Source organism: Pseudopipra pipra, chromosome 6 (assembly GCF_036250125.1).
Source record: "Pseudopipra pipra isolate bDixPip1 chromosome 6, bDixPip1.hap1, whole genome shotgun sequence".
In the NCBI taxonomy this organism is placed as follows: domain Eukaryota; kingdom Metazoa; phylum Chordata; class Aves; order Passeriformes; family Pipridae; genus Pseudopipra; species Pseudopipra pipra.
In genome coordinates, this window is record NC_087554.1 from 48,244,982 (window position 1) to 48,266,932 (window position 21,951).

The window sequence follows — 21,951 nt, forward strand, 5'->3', positions numbered from 1 at the left end:
ACTTCAGGGACACAGGGAAGGAAGAACTGAGACAGGACATGATCTCCTGGCTGCCCTGCCTTGTTCCTGTCTCTCCCGACAGCTGCAATTTCTTGCCACCTTGAGACTAGAGCCCTTGTGTCACACAAGAAGTAGAAAATCATACATTAATCCTCCTTCTATTTTTCCTCCCGGGAGCTGCTGTGTTTGCCCTAAGGGGGCCCTGCCCAGATAGGGATGCACATAGAAACGAGAGTGCTGCCCATTGGCAGTGGACACCCTTTCTCTGCCCCTCTCCAGAGGGCTTTTCCCATGGGGAGGCTGCAACAGCCTTCTGCTTGATGTCCATCACTGGTAAACTGGCAGACGGGTCACCCTCTGTTCCAGAACCAAAGCACCAAGCCCCTTTGCTTACATTAACTTCAATAATGAAAGGTGCAACTTCTGTTTGTAAAGAAAAAGAGAGAAAAGGCAAAGGTTTGGGTCATGTGTTTGCTGCCTCTCCCTCTGATAGCTTTGATCCCTTTCAGGCTTTGCTCCAAAAGCTCATTAAAAGGAAAGTACAGCCAAGTATTACTCTGAAAGAGAGGAAAAAATGGCTCATCCATCAGGAGAAAGACAAACAGTGTCAGGTACGGGTTGCTAATTTGCTCTCCCTAGGGAGATCTGCTTCTTTTTAACCAGAAGAGTGTTTTTCCACAGAGGGATGCTGACTCAGCCTGACTTTTTCTTACCTTGGGCTTCTCCCTTTCCTGGCACGACCCCCGCACAGACATCTCCCTTGCCTGTTGATCTCTGAAGGGCTGCATAGGGGACTGGGGAAGAGTCAAATGCACAGATGGCACTTGGAGTATCCTGCAACAGCTGAAACGTGGCAGGTAGAGGCATCCTATAACAACAGCGTGATGGCAAATAAGGAAACTCAAAAGACAGAAACCAATCTGAGCCCTAATTCTATTTTTCTGTTTGTCTGGAGAAAAGGACTCTGTACAACTACCTGAAAGGAGGTTTTGGTTGTGGTGAGGTGGGGGTTGGCCTCCTCTCCCAGGTAATAAGTGATAAGACAAGAGAAAATGGCCCCAAGTTACATCAGAGGAGGTTTAGAGTGGATAGTGGGAAAGATTTCTTCACAGAAAGAGTTGTCAAGCACTGGAACAGGCTGCCCAGGGAAGTGGTAGTGTCACCATCCCTGGAGGCATTTGAAAGGGGCATAGATGTGGCACTTAGGGACATGGTTTAGTGGTGGACTTGGTGGTGTTAGGTTAACTGTTGGACTTAATGCTCTTAAGAGTCTTTTCCAACCTAAATTATTCTCTGATTCTGTAAGACTCAAGTATAAAAAAATAAGATATTTTTTAAAATATATATTTCAAGACAAAACTAGTTATATCGCTGGTACCAGCCCAATACTCAACAGAATACCTGGTCAGGGCAAGGACTGTGGAGAAAGCTAGATAAAGATCCAAATGTTGCATGAAAGGAAATGTTGCACAAGGAAATGTGGGGGTTTTGTCTAAAAGTCACTCAAAAGCCTTTTGAGCAGAAACTACTGAAGATGTTGATTTGCAGTGTTGCTGGGAGCACCAGGGATATGACAGAAAAGTGGAAGAAGGGTGATGTTTTTACTAATATTTAAGAAATATAAATGAGATGTCCTTTCATGACCTTTGAGTCCAGGTAAAAGAATGGAAAAGCTGAATGGAATTATTTATTAAAAATGAAGGGAGAGGGGGCTAATAAATGCCAATCATTGTCAAACTAACTGGAGTCCCTTTCTTTGCTGAGAAAATACTTATGTGTTTAAATTTAGTTTTTAGCCAGGCATTTTCTTTGAGAAAACACAATGTTTTGATTAAAAAACCCCAAATGATGCATAATTCAAAGTGGAGCATGTTCAGTGGGTTGGAAAGTGACTCATTGCCAGAGCTCCTGTGTAATCATAACTGGGGAATTGTTTCAGCAGGCCTGTTTCAGTTGAGTCCACTGCAGGAGGAGGAATCTTGCTTCTTCTCCTGCGTTAACTGTGGCGTGTGATCTGCATGTGTGTGCTTCTGTGTGGATGCATGTGTGTGCATGTATCGCTTTTTCTGGTGGGTTTGCACCTGTCTACAGGGGCTATTCCTTGATCCCACATCTTTAATGGCTTTTATCAATAGTCTGAAGGGCATCAACATGAACCCTGCGGTGATCACATTTTTGTGCAATACAGGAGTTGGAGTCTGGTGAAGAAGGAGGAGATCTGCTTACTGATACAGTACATCTGAGACTGCTTAGCAGGATGGGCACAACGGGAAATGTCTGCTTGGCAAACGCACGGAAAGCTGTACCCCACTGTGGGAGCTGCTGGGAGCCTTGCCTCTGGTTAAATCAAGCTTTCTCTCTGCAGGTACTCCTGTCACAAATACACCATTGCAGGGCTCCTCAGTCTGGCAAGTGAGGGCACAGGAACAGCAAAAGTGGGAAAGGCTCATCTCCACAAATTTAGCCTGGAAATAAAGTCCAGGTTTTCCACAGTCAGGGGAACATCTCCTTGCCACAGTTTGCCAAAGGTCATGGTCACTGGGCACACAAAATCAGTACAGGGTATTTTTCCAAATGGTGTACTGATGTTCAATTGCAATTTATTCAGGGAAGGCCTCTTGTCTCTGGTGGTAGTTTTCATGCACTTTTCATCTGAGAACTCCTTAATTTTTTGCCACAGAATATGTAGATCCCTTAGAAATGTAATTTATGTGGAGTGTAATGCACTTGTTATTGAAGTTGTTTTATTGAAGTTTCCCTGTTTATATTAATCTTTCCTGTATTTTAGAAGACAGCCTGCATGGGAACTGTAGGTCAGCTGTCACAGTGTAACCCTGGCAGTTCTGCCTAGATCATCCAAAAACTGGTGCTTGTACCAACTTATTCTCCAGAGAAAGATGTATCCTCTAGTACAGCATCAGTCAGCAGTCTTCTCTGCTTCAGCAATTGCTATTTTTTAGTCATTGGAAGGAGGGCTGCTTTAAGAAATACCATTTGAGTCATAGGAAAATTGAGCAGAGGTCAAGTCTCACTGTCCTGAGTAGGAAGTTGAACTCCCACTTCCTTCCTGCCTCTTTCCAGAAGATCTTGGTAATCCTTTCCCTCCTGCCTTCCTGTTACTGAGCTGCCTGGGGAGAGAAACCTTCCCCAGCTCCCTCAGGAACCTGTGAAATGGTCCTGAAAATGGCCTCTCCCAAACCATACTGGCTGCATCATTTGTTGAAGCTGCAGGGTACCAGTAAGATTTTTTTTGTGAACTCTTGGCTACTCTCAGCTGTATGCCCATCCCTTACTGTGTGTGTCATGGCTCCTGGAGAGGTGAGAAATCAAGTGGCTCCAGCTGTGGGAAGCTGGGCTGAGAGCCCAGAGGGTGGTGCAGAGTTCTCCACAGCCCTGCCCTGCCGTTAGCACCTCTTCCTACTCAGTCACCAAGCCTGAGCAATGGCCACTTGACCAAAGCACTTTTTCAGCTTTAATTATTACTAGGCCTGCTGCTAGTTAAACAAGTATGATTTAAATCCATTTTGCAAATGAGGAAAGTTTAGGCCTGCTCCTGTGACACCACAAAGGGATGTGGCAAAGAGCTGCACGAAGAAGTGAGCTAATTCTAGGTTACCAAGAAGAAAATGGCTGAGGATACTTTCATCTTAGCACAGCTGGATGCGTGCATGCCTCATAAACAGCTGTGCTTCCTCCCTTCAGCACACGGAGGAAGGAAGCCCTGCAGTGTTAACAGAGGGTGGAAGGTAGTGCTGGTTCACCAGTCACGGGGAGGATGTGACTCCACATGTGTCTCTGGAGCAGGCCAGAGGAGTTTCCAGTGGTGATCACCACTGTGCCAGCCGAGAGAGGGCCTCCCAGCTTGGATGCCATGTCTGGCTGAGGAGAGACCCTGAACAAGGACAAAGGGCTTAGCTGCTGCAGTAATAACAAAACCACTGCTGGGCCTGCACTACCTAGTCGAGGCAGGGTGGAAAGACAGGAGGGGGGAGATTTCTGGCTGATTTAGAGGACACCTGCACATCTGAGAGATCCCCACTTTGGAAAGGCATGTCTTCATTGCCTTGAACGTCAGTACCCCTCACTGAGTTTTTTGGTTGCCAGACTCAATTCCTTGTATGTTACCCTGCATACAAGGTTTCCAAAGCAGTCTGCAGTCCTTGACTAAACTGGTGCCTTCCAGAAGTATGCAGATAATAATAAGGAATGGGTTTCATATGATTATCTTTAAAAAAAAAACAAAAAAAAACACAAAAAAAACCCCCAAAAAACTATGTTACTTTTTACACCATATTAAAAATATGATAATAAATATTATATAAAAATTATTTAAAAATAATAAATATAAATATTAGACATATTTAACTCTACCCTAGCTAAAACCAGGACAACACTGAAACACCACTGGTTCTCTAAACTGATGTGGGAAGGGTACAAAACTGGATTTTGCATTTTTTGTTTGCAGGACACATTGATCCAAGGCTAGCGGAGAGCTTTGATAGCACCAGCTGCAGATGTTTGTTCTTACTTTGTCATGGGTGGCCTTGTGCCTCCCATCCTGCTGAGCCTCACACGTGGTGAGCTGACTGCCCTGGTGCTCCAGCCTCTCAGGCACAGCATGGACAACAGACAGCTGAGGAAAATGGGGTGACTCTGGCAAATGCTGGCAGCTCCTTACTGTCCACATGGCAGTGGCACATCATCTGGGCTCATTGTGGCTGCTCCTGGCAGCTTGCCCGCACAGCGGCACTGGTGCCCAAGTGCCATCACAGTGAAGCAACTCACCTCTGCAACTGAGGCAGTGTGAGTTTGCTCAGCAGTGTCATTTGATGAATTCATTTTTATTTTCACTGTGACAACACTTATGTGGAGAAGTCAAACTCTCCCCCTACTTAAACCTTTATATTTTTCAATTGCATTGCAAAAGAAAAGTAGAAAAACTATTATAGTCTGCAAATGTGCATTCCTGCAGCTAGTGTATTATTAGGAATGAAAGAGAAGGCTCCAAATTCTTATTTTGAAGGAAAATTAAAATCATTATCAACTATATCTCTTTTGCATTCTGAAGGATTGGGTGTAACCTGGGTTTTGGGCAAAAAATCCAAGGGAAACTTGCAGTACTTCTTCTGAAACTTCACCTTTTATTAATTTGTATGTGGTCTGCTCTGCCAAGCGAGACATGGTGTCTCTGAGAGCAATGGGCACAGAGAGCTGCCACTGAGCTTTACCAAGCGTGGGCAATGGCTACTCTGCATCTGTCAGATGGATGCCTCTGCAAGGGAATTAAAAAAGGTTGTCATTCTCTATGCTGTCTACATATGATAGGATCTTCTATAATCAGAAAGCAATTAGCAAGCTAATATCTAGGAAAGGTGTCAAAGACAAAATTTTCAGACCAGATTTTACTGCAGTTTTAAGCAGAAATATCCCTGCACACTGCTGTTGTGCCCAGATGTCCTCTATGCAGGATTAGTTTGTGACCAGAGGGCAGCTCATCTGCGAGCCCAGGTAATCTTTTGAAACTGCATTTCTGAGGAGACCTCATTATGTTGCCAAATGACACTGAGCTGGCCTAACGCACCAGTCTTTCAGGGCAGCCTTGGGCAGCCAGACACCCCTGTCAGCCAGCAGATGATTATCTTAATAGTTTCTTGAGAGGCATAACCTCGGGGTCTAGTGACCCTTGAACAGGCCTGCACTGAGGGCAGCAGGGAGGAAGGAGAAAGACCAAACTTGTGAATGCAGGTGGAAATAGAACAGGATCCACGTCAGGATGTGATGCTGCATTTGCGTCAATCCTTGGCCATCAAGGAGTCCTGGGTTTGTAGACTTTATTGGGATGATGTGACATGTTCCAGAAGACTTCACATAGAAAACTGAGAAGTGTTTCTGTTTTCCCCTTACTGTTTCTCTGAGCCCATTCATTATTTTCACTACTGTGGAGAAGTTAATCATAGGCACCCAGCAGAAATGACTGCAGTGTGTTATGGGTGGTGGGGCCTTCTGCAGAACTGCTTGCCATAACGAGTAGGAGGTGTTTCTGCAGAGAAGTCTGGAGCCAGTGGTCCAGGCTGGGCATCTTGACCATGACAGCAAAGAGCTGCTGCTTCCTGCTGCCTCCCCGTGGCCTGAAGCCCTGGTGACAGAAAAGACCTTCTGCAGGAGCCAGGGTTGGGGAAAGAGTGCTGGGGAGTGAGCCCCACTGACAGGACACTGATGTTTCTGTACCCTGGGCTGGCTTGCACACCATCAAGTCGATGAAAGGCACCATGACTATACTCCAGCATGAAGGAGAATCAGTGGTGGGGTTGCTCGTACTGCAGTATGTCTCAAAGCAGTGTTTTTGTGGATTGAATATAGACTGTATGGTGTTTTCCTCCTTGCAATGAAGGACAGACCTTTTGTCTAAAAATAATGTCCAAATTCAGCTGAGAGTGGATTCCTCCAGAATATTGCTTTTGGCCAGACTTCTCTGAATTGGACAACAGTGTCTGGAAAAGCTTCTGTGTCCCTTGACTGGCTAGAGAAAAAACTGTGCTTGATCTTGGCAAACATCCCAGCTCTCTTCAAGGCGCAGAATGCTTCTCTCCTTTTTGACCTCATTGCTGTTGGACTTCAACAGCAGCCAGAGTTTAGAACTCTCAGTTTACTGCAACAAACTGAAAATGGCTGGCAGCTGAGTTCGATACAAGCAGGAATAAGGTGGTTTATTCTTTCTCCAGAAAGGCACAGAAGAGAGGCTTTGTCCAGCCAAGCACATCCCACAAAAGGTATGAAGCAGAGCAGATTTCACCAACTCCAGCCCACAGAGGCTGCCCTTCCTAGGAGGAAAAACATCATACTGCACCACGTAAATCAACATTTTGCTGTGTGGGTCAGGAGACCTGTCTGCCATGGACCCAAACAGGCTGCTGTAGGAACTTTCAGTAGCAATAGGCCACCAGCTCAGTTCCTCCCGTTTGAAACACTGGAGTTAGTCATCATTACCTTATTAGCCCACTCTTCCATGACGTAGCATGCAAGTACATTTTTAACTATCATTGTAGTGCTTCATGGCATTTATTCCATTGAAAGGCAAAGGAGCAACATCTGTTTCAAAGGGAAGTGCAAGCGTGGGTAGAAAGTGCCTCCTCTCTCCCTCCTCTGTCCATGTGTGCTGAAGTCAGCTGCTGTGCTCTGAAGCTGGCCCTTGATTTGGACAGAGGGAGGCGAATCCTCCAGTTCATTTGTGGGGCACAGGATGTGTAGATCCAGCCCCTTTGAGAACAGACAAGAGCAGGGTGCCCATTTTCTGACATGGCTCTGCCAGTGCTGGAGACAGATGGGCCAAGGGATTCTGCAGTTGACTCTGCACTGCTGAGATTTGCCTGGTTTCTCACCCACCTCCTGCCTATGTCCTGAAAAGTGAGAAAATCTGATTTCCTGACTGTTTCCTAGCTGGCTTCCAGCCCAAGGGGGTGAATCACAGTACCACTGTCCTGCAGCCAGGCTTGCCCTCAGCCAATCACTCATTGCCAACAGCGAGGATGGCTCCTCCGCTCTGCTTCCTAAAATCCCTCAGACTTTGGGCTGGTACAGTGCCTGCCCTGCTGCTGATCTGGTCAGAAAACCTGCAGAGGACTATCCAAACCTCCTGTGTGCTCCAAATTTGACAGGCTTTTCACTGCGTGCTAGAGAGTGTTGGCTCACACAGATTGCATACTTACACCTAAATAAAGTGAAGAACCTTCTTCACATAAAAAAGACCACACATTTTGTCTAACATGGCCTCCCCTTCATCACCCCCAACCACTACTTGCTCCTAGATCTGCATATCCTCTTAGATATACAGACTTTCAATTGTGTGGGGCTTTTTAATTTTGAGTTAAATTTGATTTTGAGAAAGAATGAGATGAGCTCCAAGTACCAGAATGTGATAGCTCTGGAATATTACGCAGCATTAATCTCAGCAGTGAGTGGGAGCAAGACACTGAGGGATGCGCAGCCTGAAAAAAAAGGAGGCTTAGTAAGTAGCAGGAGCAGATAAAAGCAGACAGCTTGGAAGATTTTTTTGGAAGAGAAATATCAGTATAAAGAAGGCAGACAGGAGAGAGACAACCCAGGCCATTTCCAGGGCAGACCTTTCTGTGAGTGCCAGCAGTTCTGTGCTGCTGGATATGGAATTGTTTCATGGGTTTCTCTCATTTCCAGGCTCTTGGAAAACTATTGTCTTGTGCCTGACCTAACGGGAAGTATAACTGCTCAAAATAGGGGAACATATCCAAGAAAAAAAAATGAAAAGCAAAAAATTAACTACAGAGGTTAGCTTTTCCTATTTTTAGCTCTTCTGCAAGTTATCCGGAGATGCATGCAACTTATTTTGGAAGATTTAGGAAGCAGAGGGTGTTGCCAGTTCGTGCTGTATAAAACCCCAAATGTACTGCATTTCTTTTGACAGATGATGAGCTGCAAAAGATACCTAAATAGGCAGCATCGTTAAGGGAGGCTGGTTTTAGATGGCTGCATTAAAGATTTTTCAAGTAAAAGGTGAAGCATTTGTCTCCCTGATGTTAAAGAGAGACACACTGAGTGCAGGACAGAGACCCAACACGTGTGGTTGCATGGATGGGGTCACAGGTTGTGTAACTGCTCAGAAATTAATGAACTGGGCCACAGCTGTATAGGTGTTTTGCACTTCCAAACCCTCCCATAAGAGGGAGGTTGTACTCAATCCTTTGCAAAGATCCCCACAGTTCCAGTGAGGATTTGGCAGCAGTAGTCTGGCCACTGAGCGTTTGCCTGTGTTACAGGCAGTCAGGTAAAAATATTGCCCAGGACCAGCTCCTTTCCTGACCCCGTTAAGCACTGTTCCTTTCTCTGGCTTGACCCATCAGTGAGCTGCAGTTTGAGCTCCTCAGAGAGCAATCCTGAAGCTTTCACTAAGCTCCCACCTTCATTTGAGGTCCGGCCCCCTGAGAAGAGGAACGGTGATTTAACCCCAGATTGTGAGTGCCCCGAGTCTCTTTTCTCTGACTTACTGCACAGACATGAAGAACTCACTTCTGCTTTCCTCTGAACCTCCATGGCTGCCTGATTCCCACTGAGTTGCTCCTGATGGAGACCCAAAACTGTCCCTTGAACCCAAACACAGCTATTCCCAGTGCACATAGGCTCCCTCTTCCTGTCAGCTGCATTTATTGCTAAGGACCTGTTAGTGCCCCAGTACATCAGGAACCTGGCTGAGGTGCCATTCCCTCCTGCAAGCTCTGGGAATATCAGGATCCTAGAGGCAAAGTCACTCCAGGAGGTCACAACCAAGGGATTTGCATTGTGTTCAGCCAGAAGGTTATTGCCTCAGGCACTAATTGCTGATAAGACCATGTGTATGTAATACATCTTGTTTCTAATCACATAAACAAGTATTTTCCTGACCACGGCACTGGCAGCCAAAATGTGATTAAAATTCAGAGAGTTCCCTCCTCTCCCTGGCAGTGAGCACTCCCACTGAGCCAGCAGAGGCAGCCAGTGGCCACAGCTGTGACCCAAGCCATAGCCTAGGCAATGAATTCTGCAAAGGAAGATGCAAACCTGTGGGAAGGGCTGGTTTCCTTGGAAGGTCTGCGGAGCCTGTTGCTCAGAGGACCCCACTGCATTACTTCAGCAAGGAAAAGGCAGTGCTGCCCCACAATGGACAAAAGGGATGCAATATCCTGAGGTCTCTTCCAGCAGCAGATTCTCAACTTCAAGAGAGGACAGGCTGGAAAAGAGGCAGCTATGCCTCTGCTAATCCTGACTGCACTCTCTTGAAACATCTTCACTGTGTGCATAAAGGCTTCTGCTGATCACCTGTGGGGCCAGGAGGAGTTGCTCAGCTCTTCAGTAAAAACCATGGATAGGGGGTGCTTGTTTCTCAGTTATTCCCATCCTCCAATGATACAGAGGAGTGTGCCTGCTAATACCTGTTGGCTTTCCATGATTAGCAGCAGAAATTGTGTTTTCCAGACTAGGAAATGACTATCCAGCTTTTTTTTCCTTCCTTCCCTCCCTCCATCTCTCCCTCCTTCCCTGCTTCCTTCCTTCCTTCCCTGGGCATGTCTTTTCTTTCCTGTGGTCGCCTGAGAATTGCCATAAACAAGTCCTAGGCTGCCACAAAAGACCTGAACGTGGGTAAGGCCCTGGGACTCCCCTGCACTTCCTGTGTGCAGCAGGGTTTTGACTTTCACCAGCCTTTTGTAGACTTGTGAAGTGAGGCGTTGATGCCCTGTGGCCCTTTGCTGGTCTCAGTCTGTCAAGTGGTCAAAGCTCATATCCCTGGTGGATGCTAATTTATTCAGGAGGGCTTGCTCCTCTGGCAGATGTTCTGTGTTTTGCTACATGGGATACTCAGCTGTCAGCAGAGAGGGCAACATGCATATTCAGGACAGCCATTGCAGAAAGTGCCTGTGCCTGCAGAACCATATTTGTCATTTTTTTAATTTCTCAAGCTTCCTAGTATTTCACCAAGTGGTGGAGGCCTGTGATGTTGGAGTAAACTGCACTGAGCAACCAGGAGCATGTTTGTAGTCACTATATAAAATCTAGATGCTTATGGCATCTCATGGGTGAAGACTTTCTCAGTCTGCTGGAGGAGAATAACTGGAATCACTGTAGTGGTATTCTCTCAGGCTGCTCCAGACTTGAGCATATCAGAAACCATCAGAAGACATTTACTGGAACCATCATAACATGTTCTTCACCCAGTTTGCCAGTTTTGCTGGGGCTTTCAGCTAAGACCTGGGCAAAACCTGAGTTGTTTATTCCTGCTTGAGATTACATTAATTTATGGGTATTTAATTCCTTAAGTCTAGGAGGTTGAAGGGTTTCACTGTGGCACAATGGTTTCTGTAGGATGCTGACGAGTTACGGTGCTTCTGAAGATTACCAAGCTTGCTTTTCCAAGGCAGGGGTCAGCCAGCAGCTAGAATATGCCAACCAAAAAGGCCACAGATGTGTCTTGTAGAACATTGAGGATAAGTGTATGTACAGAGTAACACCTAGAAAAGTCTTTCACAACAGCAGGGTCAGCTCACATTAAGCAGTATTCCTGGTGCAGTGCCTTGCTACAGGTTGCCTCTGTGGGACAGCTTGGCTACACACCACTTTGCAGCTCTAGTGGTAGAGAAGGTACCCAATCTCCAGCCATTGCACCAGTAAAAGCACTGTAAAGCTTTGTTGCTAAGGGATGGCCTCAGCATGAGCTTTCACAGTGAAAGCTGTGTGTCTCTCTGACACAGTGATCTGTGCAGAGCAGTGACAGGCACAAGTCATCACCAGCTGTGGCTACCAGTGGGTTGCAACTCCCCAGCTGCTTGTCCTGGAGAGCAAGCTAGTGGTGGTGGTGAGTGATGTGGCTCAGCTTAGTAGGTACCTCCCTTTGGAGGCACAAGCGAGGCCTCAGCCAAGTGTTTGCTGCCATTTTCACGCTGGGCTGATGGAGGAAGGTTACTAGTGTTCATATTCAGCATTAACTTATAAAACCTCTCAAGTCTGTCAGCCTGCGGTTTTGCTACAGGCAGACTGTGACCTTCAGTGCAACTTCCACTCCCCACACAAGGTTTAGGGTTTAGTTAACAAATCCTCATCTCTCCTGGATGGTAATCTGGCATTAATGCAGGCATCAGTGGTGTCACCCAGCTGAACCCATCAGGAACACGCAGCAAATAGAGGTGACCATTCAGAAGAGGAACCTGTACTTTCACGGGCCACCAGGCATGAAGCACTAAAAATCACCAAGTATCTTCTGGTCAGTAGGGAAGTTTGTGTGTCATATAAACCAAGTACCACATACAGCTAGGGATGCTCAGGTTTGGTCCATTAGACATCTGACTCCTACCCTGAAAACTTCAGCACTGTTTTGCTGCAGTCCCCTTGGGCTTGGTGTGCAAAGGTGCCCAGACCATGCCAGCCAAGCTACAGCCCAGAAATTTCAGCCTTCACCCAGTCAATAGTTCAGGTCTTGTCTTGTCTCATCTGGGCTGGGAGCATTTGGACCCACAGCTCCCTCAGCACAAAGGCAGGCGGTCAATCAGCAGGGTAAGGAAAGGAATTAAGGAGAAAATACCCCCCTTTTGAAGCTACCTGTCCTGCAAGGAGGAGGACAAGGTTCCCAAAGACTGCATGGCATATGGAGTAAGGCCCTTGCCAGCAGCCTAGTGGTTGAAGCTGGGCAAGCAGAGTCCCTGACTTGCAGAATACATAGGCTTTTTTCTTTTTTGTTAGTCAGTGACTGAGATGAACCTCAAAAAACTCATGGTCACTGATACCACAGTAAAATTTCTGCAAAATATTCAGAAAACATAAATTTTGCCAAATGAGGAAAACTGGAAATTTTAGGACCCCCAAGTATAACTCTGATGCTGGCTCAGACAAAACTTATTGCAGAACTAGGCTGAACCTGAATGCTGCAGCTCTGGCCATAATGCCATACCATGTAATTTTTCCTGCCTCTCTTCTTGTGAGCTATTTATACCACGCCTGCTTCATGTAGGCTGCAGCTGCTGCTGTGCCTGAGCATCTCAGGCTGAGTGAGCTGCTCTCAGGAGGATCCTTTCTTCTAGGAATCAGGACACAAAAGCCATTGGAGCATATTGTTCAGCATCTCCCAGTGAAATGGGAATTGGGTACAGTAAGCAGGATGGAGGCAGCGCTTGTCACTGATCCACTGTGCTCCTTGCACAGAAAGGAGGCTGAAGCATCAGAACATGAGAAGTGCACCAATATCAGCATAGTGGGGAGTAAAATCAAACGGAGGCAGCATCTATGCCTGCTTGTGAAACGCCGACAAAAAAGCTAATACACACTTCCTCCAAGATGGTGGAACATCCAGCTTTCCTGGAGCACATGCCAGCCTTCAGGAGCACTCATTAGCTGTCTTTTGATTGTCCCTGCAATTAGTGGGGATTGTCCCTGAATTAGTGGGAATAGATCTGAGTTGACACTGAATACTTCTGAAAATATATTATCTTCTCACCTTTGGCTAGAGCCTTTTAGGCATTTAGCTGCTGGGTGGGTATTTGGTGCCTCATTTTCCAGATAGTGTGATGCTGTTAGGGCAAAGCCTTTGCTTGCCATGTGTTCCTATAGCTGTGCCGCAAGGCCATCTCAGTGCTGTTGGATGTATGGATGTTATTACAGTGCAGGCTTGTGCACCAGGATTATCACCTACAGAACGCCTCTGGTGTAGGCAAGGCTCTTTTAAGGAAGAGTAAGAACCATGGATTGCCTTGCACTCTAAATGTAGCTAAGGCTGCATCCCCAATATCACAGTGCATTACACCCAGTGAAAATCCTGTTAGAAATGTCTGTGAAGGCTGGATGCTGACAGAGCTATCTCACAAGCACGGCCAGACTGCTGGGACAGTCCCTCCATCGTGTGCCAGAGCCCTTTGTTAACATTGGCCTAATTTGGGCCTATGGCAAGAGAATGATTCAAAAACTGCAACCCACTATATGCAGCACTGAATGTTTGGTTGTGATAATGGCCAAGAATTACAAATTAGGTCCATTTTGAGTCCAGGAAAGGAAATAGTTGTGCAATAGCATCACTTCCTATTCAAATTCTCTACAGAGATGGAATCAAGGTCCAAGATAAGAATCACAGGGTGAGGCTGATACACTCTGAGGTATGTTGGCCATGAGAGTTGTTTTGAGTCTTTTTAGTTGTGACCTATATGATCTGTGCCTCCTTTCCTCTGACTCTTATGGGAAGGCTGGTCCAGGCTACTGTTAGACACCTATTTATGAATTCTCATGGTACATTTGTAAGCTACAGTGAGCAAAGTCCACATTATTTCTGAACTAGAATCATCCGCATAAGCATGTAGAATATTTTTATCTTACAGATTATCAGCATCACAGTTGTAATGAATGCAATTTAACTTTCCTGAGCATCTCTATTATCACCCAGTCTCTATTTTTCAAACCGTAAATGTAACAAGAGACATCATTAGCATAATACCTCAGGCTACTACTTATAGCAAGGGCATCTCAGCTGGGAACAGAAACCTACCATGCTCTTTCCTATTGTGTTTCTTAGGGCAAGTGTGATGCTCTGTGGCCAGGATGGGAAAACCACCTTACATGTGGGTGAGACCCAGCTGGGAAATGCCAGACCAACAAACTTGTGCTCTGCCACCCTACCTCAGCCTTTGCGGTGATGAAAACAGTGAGGGGAAAAAACAGTGCAGGTTCTCAATAGGCATAATCCAACCTACCTAACTGCTGTTTATTTCTGAAAGCCTCCTCACTTCCACTGCCTCCTCTGCAGTGAAAAAACAACCCAAAAGTAAAGGGTTGAGCACAGTGAGCTGGTCTGACTCATCCTGTAGCCTCACACTCACTAGATGTAACAGGAGCAAAGCAAATGCAGGGACAAAGTCTCCTGTTCAACAGCAGCTGACTCTTGGTTTGGGTGAGGCATAAGATGAAGTTGCACTGTAACCTGGCATCTGATACATGTTTTGGTTAACCCTTTCTCTTGCTGAAGCTCAGCCTTACGGTACATGATCCTTCAGGTGAAGCCTCTAACCCAAAACAGATGATGAAGAACATGTCAGAGATCTCTGACAGTACAAGATGGACACAGTACAAAGATTTGTTTGCATCTGCTGGTGGGCCTTCTCGGGTGCTTTTCATAACCAGAGGAACTCGTGCCTGCTCCTGGTTTTTTTTATTTTTAATCTCTCAGATGCCAAAGCTGGCTGACTCAGCACACACTGAGAAGCAATTCCTCCCAAACAACTCTGTTGTGATTTACTGCTTCATGTAGTGCTGCCACCCCATGCAGCTCCTGTGTGGCAAGGCAGGATTGGTGGGCAGGAGCACCTGTCCTAGAAACCTGGCTTCCTACAGGCTGACCACCAGCACGGGCAACTTCGCAGAAGCAGAGCAATGGGATCATCCCCACTTATTCCTGAAGCACACATGTGGGAAGAAGTGATTTTAGCCTAACAGCGTGTAGATCCTGTGTCAGTGAAGGCAGTTGCTCCGTGCTTTGGCCACAGGACCTGCCCTGAAGTTTGCAGGTTCTCATTTCACCACCCAGGAGTTAGTTACCCTAACTGCTTGCAAGATTAAGAAGAAAGGAAAGGAAAAACCCTTCCTGAAGGGACACCCAAAACGATAATTTTTCTGTCAGAAGACTGCTGTTTCACTTCAGATAAAGAGCTATTTTTGCAAGGCGGTCAAAAGGAAAGCAACTTGTCATGTTTTGTGGCCTCTGTTGCCCCCTCCAGTCCTACATTAGTAGTTGGTGCTATTTGGAAAACAACAATCCTAGGAAAACCTGCACTTTAATAATAACAATGTCTCAGGGTCATCATTTGATATACATCTGACATGCATTGGAAGTGAAAATTGGGGCCAGAATTTCCTTTTCTGGCACAACCAATTTTCTATCAAAAAAGCAAAGCCTGTTTATAAGAGGAGTTTGCTTTACAGGAGCTGGAGTGAACTCGCACAGGAACTTACTTTCAGAACTTTCTGCTTGAAGTATAAAATGCACCTGTAACCTGTGAGCACATGCATGTGTGTAGAAAAAAATTACACTTAAGAATTGGTAAGCAAGTCCTTTTCTCTCTTTGGTAGCAAACCCAGGGGCACACATGCTGATCAGATGTTTGTTCTTTAGTTGTACCCATCAGAGAGACCCTCAGCTTTACTGTCCTCACAGAGGAGTGGGTTCAGCTATAGAAACAAACAGAAAAGCACTAAACCTGCATGTTTTTAAAGCCATGTCACTGTGGTAATAACCAACAAATACTATAATTACCTTATTTAATTGTCTACTGATTATTTTTTCAAGTTAGATAGACAGGGTACCTTCAGTAATTTCATATTGAAGAGCGTCACTTCCTTGGGGAGGCAGTTCTAGAGGCAGAGAGGGAGCCAAGAGCTAGTCATGCTACTCCCAGTTTGGGCAAGGGGAGCAGGCTGTAGAGATTTATACCTGGATGAAGCAGACAAGGGTAATCTCTCCCACAGAGATGTCTGCCTCATGTAAGGACACAAAGGAAAAGAACTCAGTACAGCAATGACACATTTCATTGACCCTTTAGTGTCCAAAATAGTTTTTTTCACTGAGTTCCTCCAAGTAAGTTTTCTAAGTGAAGGCAGATTTAGAAAGGCAAAAGCACTCTTTCTTCCCTTCAGAAGCTTTGCTGTGTGCTCCTGCCATGCTTCATGGACTGCATCCAAAAGATCAGATCTGTCAGCTGCTGTACTCCGGAATTGTCCAGCCAGAAATGACAGTGCGCTGGCGTCTAGTGCTTGTCTGCCCCATGACCTGGTATGGAACAGGAGCTGGACAGAAGTGGTCACATCTTTTCAAAGGATTTAGAAATTAATAGGTAGAGTTTTCTCTCTTTGAAATAAAAACTGGGGAGCCCAGACACCTGGACTACAAAGGTGCTTTAAACTGGGAACTAGAAAGGCCAGGTGACCAAGGTGGTGGCAATCAGGACCATGCATCCCTGCAACGGCAAAGAACAAAGTCTGACCAACATCCACCCCCCACACATTCCTCTTTCAAAAAAAAAAGCTTGGGGATGCATTTCTTTCCCATTTTCTTTAGGTTTAATTTCATTGTCCCATTTCTTTTAGCCCACTTGATGGCTTTGCAAGTTTGAAAGACTCCCAGCAAATTGCACACAATCAGTTATGACAGCCACACATGACAAAAGCTGAATACTCTGTCTTTCCTATTGTCCATGAGTAGGATCCTTACCAGCTAGTTTTTGTGATAATAGAGACCCATGTGGGAGCGCCACACATTCCAGCATAGCCCTCCAGTGGGACTGGAAAAGGTAGTTTGGAAATGATGAGGTTAAATAGATGAAATGCTAGAGAAGTGCACTTATTGAAAGCATATTTTAGCATATAAGTTTTTTAACTTGATGCTAGAGAAAGGATGATTGCCAGATTGACAGTTAAGAAAAATAGCATTATAACTGACAACTGAATAAACAAAGAATTAGCAAGGTAAATCTGGAATTCTGATATACCCAGGCTTATGCTATCATTCCAGAATAGAACAGGTTACTCAGAAAAAAAAAAATATTTTCAAGGAAAATTAAAACAATTTTTAAAATAGCCTTTGATGTTTAAAATGCATATAATTAATGACAAAAGTTTTCAAAGATACAGTTGGATTAGTTCTGCTTGGATTGGTTCTTATTCCTGTGATTCTCTATCAATCATGAAAGCAAAAGAAGAAATTAAATAATTCATAGAGTAAAAACGGTTATCTGCACCAAAATTAGAGATGAACTTTTACCAATTACTTGAATGATCAGTTTTCTTATTGCAGGCACTGTGGAGTCAGACCTTTTATCAAGTGCAACAGACATTGCACTTACACACATGCCTAGTACACCAAATGTTAATCATTTTGAGTAGCACAAGCACACTGCAGAGTAAGGGAATTCTCCTCTGCAACCTGCTATTCCAGTCTTATGGATGAGAGAAAAGTGCTTTTAATCCCTGTTGAAAGGCTGGAGATCTCAGGCTTGTACAGCTTGTCACTATCGAGATACAGTTTGAGTGCTTGACAACGCAACTTAATACCTGTTTTAAACTGGCCTAAGTAGGGGCTGCCCTGTGGAGGGTAAGTCATCTTCTCTTCTGTGTGTGTTACTACTGGTGCAGCAAATCAGACCAAAGAACTGCCTGAAGCCTTCACAAAGCTCCTACCCAAAGCTTAGTAAAACCCTGGGGCAAGGGAGCAAGGGGTTGGTGTAGTTTTCAGCAGGATCAGCCCCTGATTTATCTCACCGTTCATCTGAACAGCTCTTATTCCTGACACAGGCTGGGGGAGCAAAAGTACACACAGACTGTGTATCCACATAGAGATTTTGTCAGCCACAAAGTCGAGGAACAACCCTCATGTGGATGACCCACTGGCAGCCAAGGGAACACTTCCTTGGACTGGCTGTGCACCTCAGCATTTCTTCCTTCAGTCCTGTGACTGAGAAACCATGGTGGTCTGAGAACAGATTGCAAAAGACAGATCTTTCTGTATAGCAACTAAAACACATACAAAAATATTCTTGGCCTTCTTACTTGATTAAAAAAAAAAAGGAAAAAATGCAGCTGTAAAACCTAGCAACTTGTTTTTTTAACTTGAAACCCGTGTTTAAACAAGCATTGCTGTTTAATTCATATGCTGCAAGGATTTCCACTTCTGCCTGAAAACTCCTAAATGTACAGTCTTACAGCGATAATCCATTTTTAAAAATAGGTAGCTGAGGCTATTCCCCAGAGGCAGAAGCTTGTGGATTTACAGTGAAACTGATTCCAGTGCAAGAAAAAGGAAACAGATATTCAGGTTCACCTGATATGCACAACAGCAGTGACAATTTCTCCACTAATAAAAGACATGACGCAATTAGATTGCTAACCTTTCCACTTTGGGAGTTTATCAAGAGGCCAGGACTTGAAATTAAATGAGAGGAATCAGAGCTAAATTCTATTACAGAATTCTCCTATCTCTACTTTTGTCTGAAGCTCTCTTGAGAAAGACCACCTGCCTCAGACCTAGGTGCAAGTTGCCTTGTTAGAAAAGCTTTGTTATTATAATAAAAGGTGAGTGAATAATGTGAAGGAGCATACCTGTGAAAGGTATCACAAATGTAACTAACTGAAGTGGGATAGGAAAAAGGCTCAGGAGGAACTGAATTAAACAAATAGAGGTTTGCACTATCTTCTGGTATCATGTAGTGGGTGCTAAAAGACAGCAGGGCCAGAGCACAAATTACGAGCTGGGATTAGAAAAGCAAGAACAGCTGGCAAATAGAAAAGCAAAAAAGAAAGCCAAGGACAGTAGGAAGAAAACATGCCAAACAGGGACTCAAAAATGGGAAACAAAACTGATGTTTTTCACAGTGAGCAAGATGACACAATTTCTACTGCCTTTTAAATAGATTTGAAAATTCTACCTATTACAGGGTTTGATCCATTTTACAGAGAACACATAGTCCAAGTACTACGCAGATACAATTTGAAAGTAGCCTCAGCCTAACAGGCACATGAAATGCCAAGGGGAAAAACGGAAGAGCTCCCCCAGGTTTAAGTCTTCTGCCATTTGAAGATGCTCACTGGAGCACATGGAGTCTGTGTCACACTGAGGATCCTCCATGCATTTGAGGTGAGTAAGCTCTCAGGTCAGTGACAAAGAAAAACATTTGCTGTTATTCTCTGAATCATCTGCTATCTTGTACTAAGCACTTTAAAACCACTTCTTGTGACAAATCAGGTAAGTATCAAGGAGCACCCAGTCTAATGGGGAACCTGGAACTCTTCCCAGGCTCCAAGTGTACCCAACGCTGTAAATGGGCAGACACTAGAAAACCACAGCTCACACACTGAAAATTCATTGCAACAGTGATTCTTCTCCACACACATCCCAGAGAATCTCTGGCAAGTATTTTTCTACTAAACCAGCCAACTTTCCCTTCAAGGGATACAAAGTACAGGAGATGTTGAGAAAGAACTATGAAGACAATAAGGAAAACCAAACAATATTGTGTAAATATTTAACATGCTCTTCCCAAGCACTACCAAGCTATATGTAAATGTCCATGTATTATGTAGAGGCAGGGTAATCTGGCTTCACTGAGAGCTGAAGGGGAAGGAATAAAAACAGAGTAGTGAGGATTTAAGGAAACCTGAAATCTAAGATAACAATACCATTGGCAAAGAGTATAGCAGCTTCTCTTCTCTAGACCAGCCTCATACATTTAATTTTGGTGTTGTTCATCTTCGAGACCAGCCAGCCCCATCATAATAATACGTTCACAAGCCATCTTTTCCCTCTGATTCTTAACCAGGACGCGAGGAAGGTTCCATTTAAAAATCATTTTATTATTAACATAATCTTCCCATTTAGCCAAGTGTGGGTCATGTATAAGGAATGTCGGTAAATATTCCATTTGCGGCTTCTTTTTACATATTTCCATTGATAAATAAACTCTGAATTCACATAAAAAAGTTAAACTTAAATAACTAATATATTTTTTTGTAACAGGCATACATCGTAAAATATAAATATTCTTGTACTCAGCCTTTGCTCTAGATAACAGTTAGCCACACATCACAGTTATTAACAACTAAAACCAAGAACTCAACTGATTTTCTGGCCTGGACTAAAATAGAGATGGAAACAGAAAATTCACATTTTGACTTTAGGCCAAAAGAGATTGAGAGGCAGGAAGAGAACAGTTTTATTAACAGCCTTGTTAAAAATAGTCTGCTCTGCCACTGAATTTTAACTTATTCTACAATTGGTAGTTGATTCCATTATAATTTTATGTAACACTCAAGTATCACTAACAAAATATGGCACATCATCCATGAACAACATAATGATGTTTTAAAACTACCAGGGCAAAACCGCAGGCGATATGAGTGATTTGGCTCTGGCTTCACCATTCCATCCTCTCAGTCCAGCATTAATGTGTTGTGTCACCTCACTGTTTTGGCCACTTGCCTGCCAAAGACCTAAAGGTTCTTTGCTCTAAAGGTTCTCAAACTGCACCAGTTACCAGGCAGTCTGATACACTGGGTCTCCTCATCCAGAAGTCAGACCAAAAATCGTTTGATCAGGATGCTCTGTCAAAGGACTCTGGGAATGATGGTAAAAGGAACCACAGGACTGCTCGCTTCAAGCTCCAGTGCCGTCAGGAAGCATTCAGTTGCAGCATCATCATTGCCTTGAGCCTGTAGCACCTCTCCCAGGCTGTTCCAGACCTCGTGGGCTGTAGAGTTGACCTGGACGGCATCTCTGAGAATCTTCTCCGCCAAGCTATAGCGCCCGAGCTGGTGAAGTATCAGAGCCTGTAAGAAAACAGAGGGAAAAGAGCTGAGATTGGCCAGTAGGGCTTTCATGAAGCTCAAATGATTTGTCACAACAGTGAAATAAGAGTAAGCAGCTGTGTGGCTCAAAGTGTTAGAGACTACATTATTTATTTATTTATTTATATTAAAGAAAAGAAATTACTTGATGCAGGACTGGAGCAAGCTACTCCACACCAACAAGGAGTCAAGTGGCTTTAGATAGGAAACAAAACTGAATAACAACAACTCCGCCAACCGCAAAAAATCAGTAAGAACCAGAGCTTTTGCAGCAAGCTCCAGTTATCCAAAGTCCTACTAAGGTGTGTGCCCTGAAATGTTCCTATCCTACCTGTGCATCTCAGCAACCAGCTCATGTCTGATAACATCTGAGACCACACACACAGCACCATCGGCCCTCAGGGATGGCAGTAACAGGACTCAGTTCAGCCCTATGAGCAACAGCCACGATAGTTGGAATGCACATGGTACCTGTGAAACGGGAAGTGTTCTCGGACAAATATCGCACCAGTAATGTATGAAGGACCAGCAGGCACATCATTTCCTCAGGAGCTTCCCTGTCACAGATTCTTTATCTTTCTCTGTGAGATGGAATCCAACTCACCAGCACATGATCCCAGAGCATGTCCAAACCCACTAGGATATGCGCTGAATGAGGCAGTGGAAATCTCCATCCATCACATTCAGCTATGTTACTGTGCCAGAAATGTCATGGAATGACCCAGTAAGAGAGCTTTGTTCTGGGATTATAATAATCCTAAAGATATTACGCATTTTTACATTGCGATTCTGTACTGCAAAATGCATATGGAACACAAATATTTGTTTTCCAGAGAGGCATCCTGATTACATGCTTACAGAGTCCTTGTGACTTCTCCCCTCCAAGCTCCTACTTCCTGGACCACAGTTTCTTTTATCTCTCTCTGTACATATGTCCCTCAAATCCTTATTAACCCAAGCACTGATGATTAGAAAGTACTGACATTCTATGCAGCCTCAGAATTATCCACCATACATTTTTGGAATTGTGCCCACTAGGCTGACTTGAAGACTCCTAACTCCATCCTGGAGAACATCCGAGCAGGC

The 21,951-nt window shown here is 44.6% G+C and overlaps 1 protein-coding gene across 3 annotated transcripts in view; it reads right to left on the reverse strand.

The window, feature by feature from the left end:
* Positions 1 to 19,854: 19,854 nt before the first annotated feature.
* TTC7B (tetratricopeptide repeat domain 7B) overlaps positions 19,855 to 21,951 on the reverse strand; it is a 134,393-nt gene continuing 132,296 nt past the window's right edge. For 2 of the 3 annotated variants that reach the window (XM_064658959.1, XM_064658957.1), the window contains one exon: positions 19,855 to 20,847. In XM_064658959.1, coding sequence (XP_064515029.1) covers positions 20,626 to 20,847 — 222 coding nt within the window. In that variant the 3' untranslated portion in view covers positions 19,855 to 20,625. The remainder of the gene's footprint in view (positions 20,848 to 21,951) is intronic. The other variant, XM_064658958.1, reaches the window with a different exon arrangement.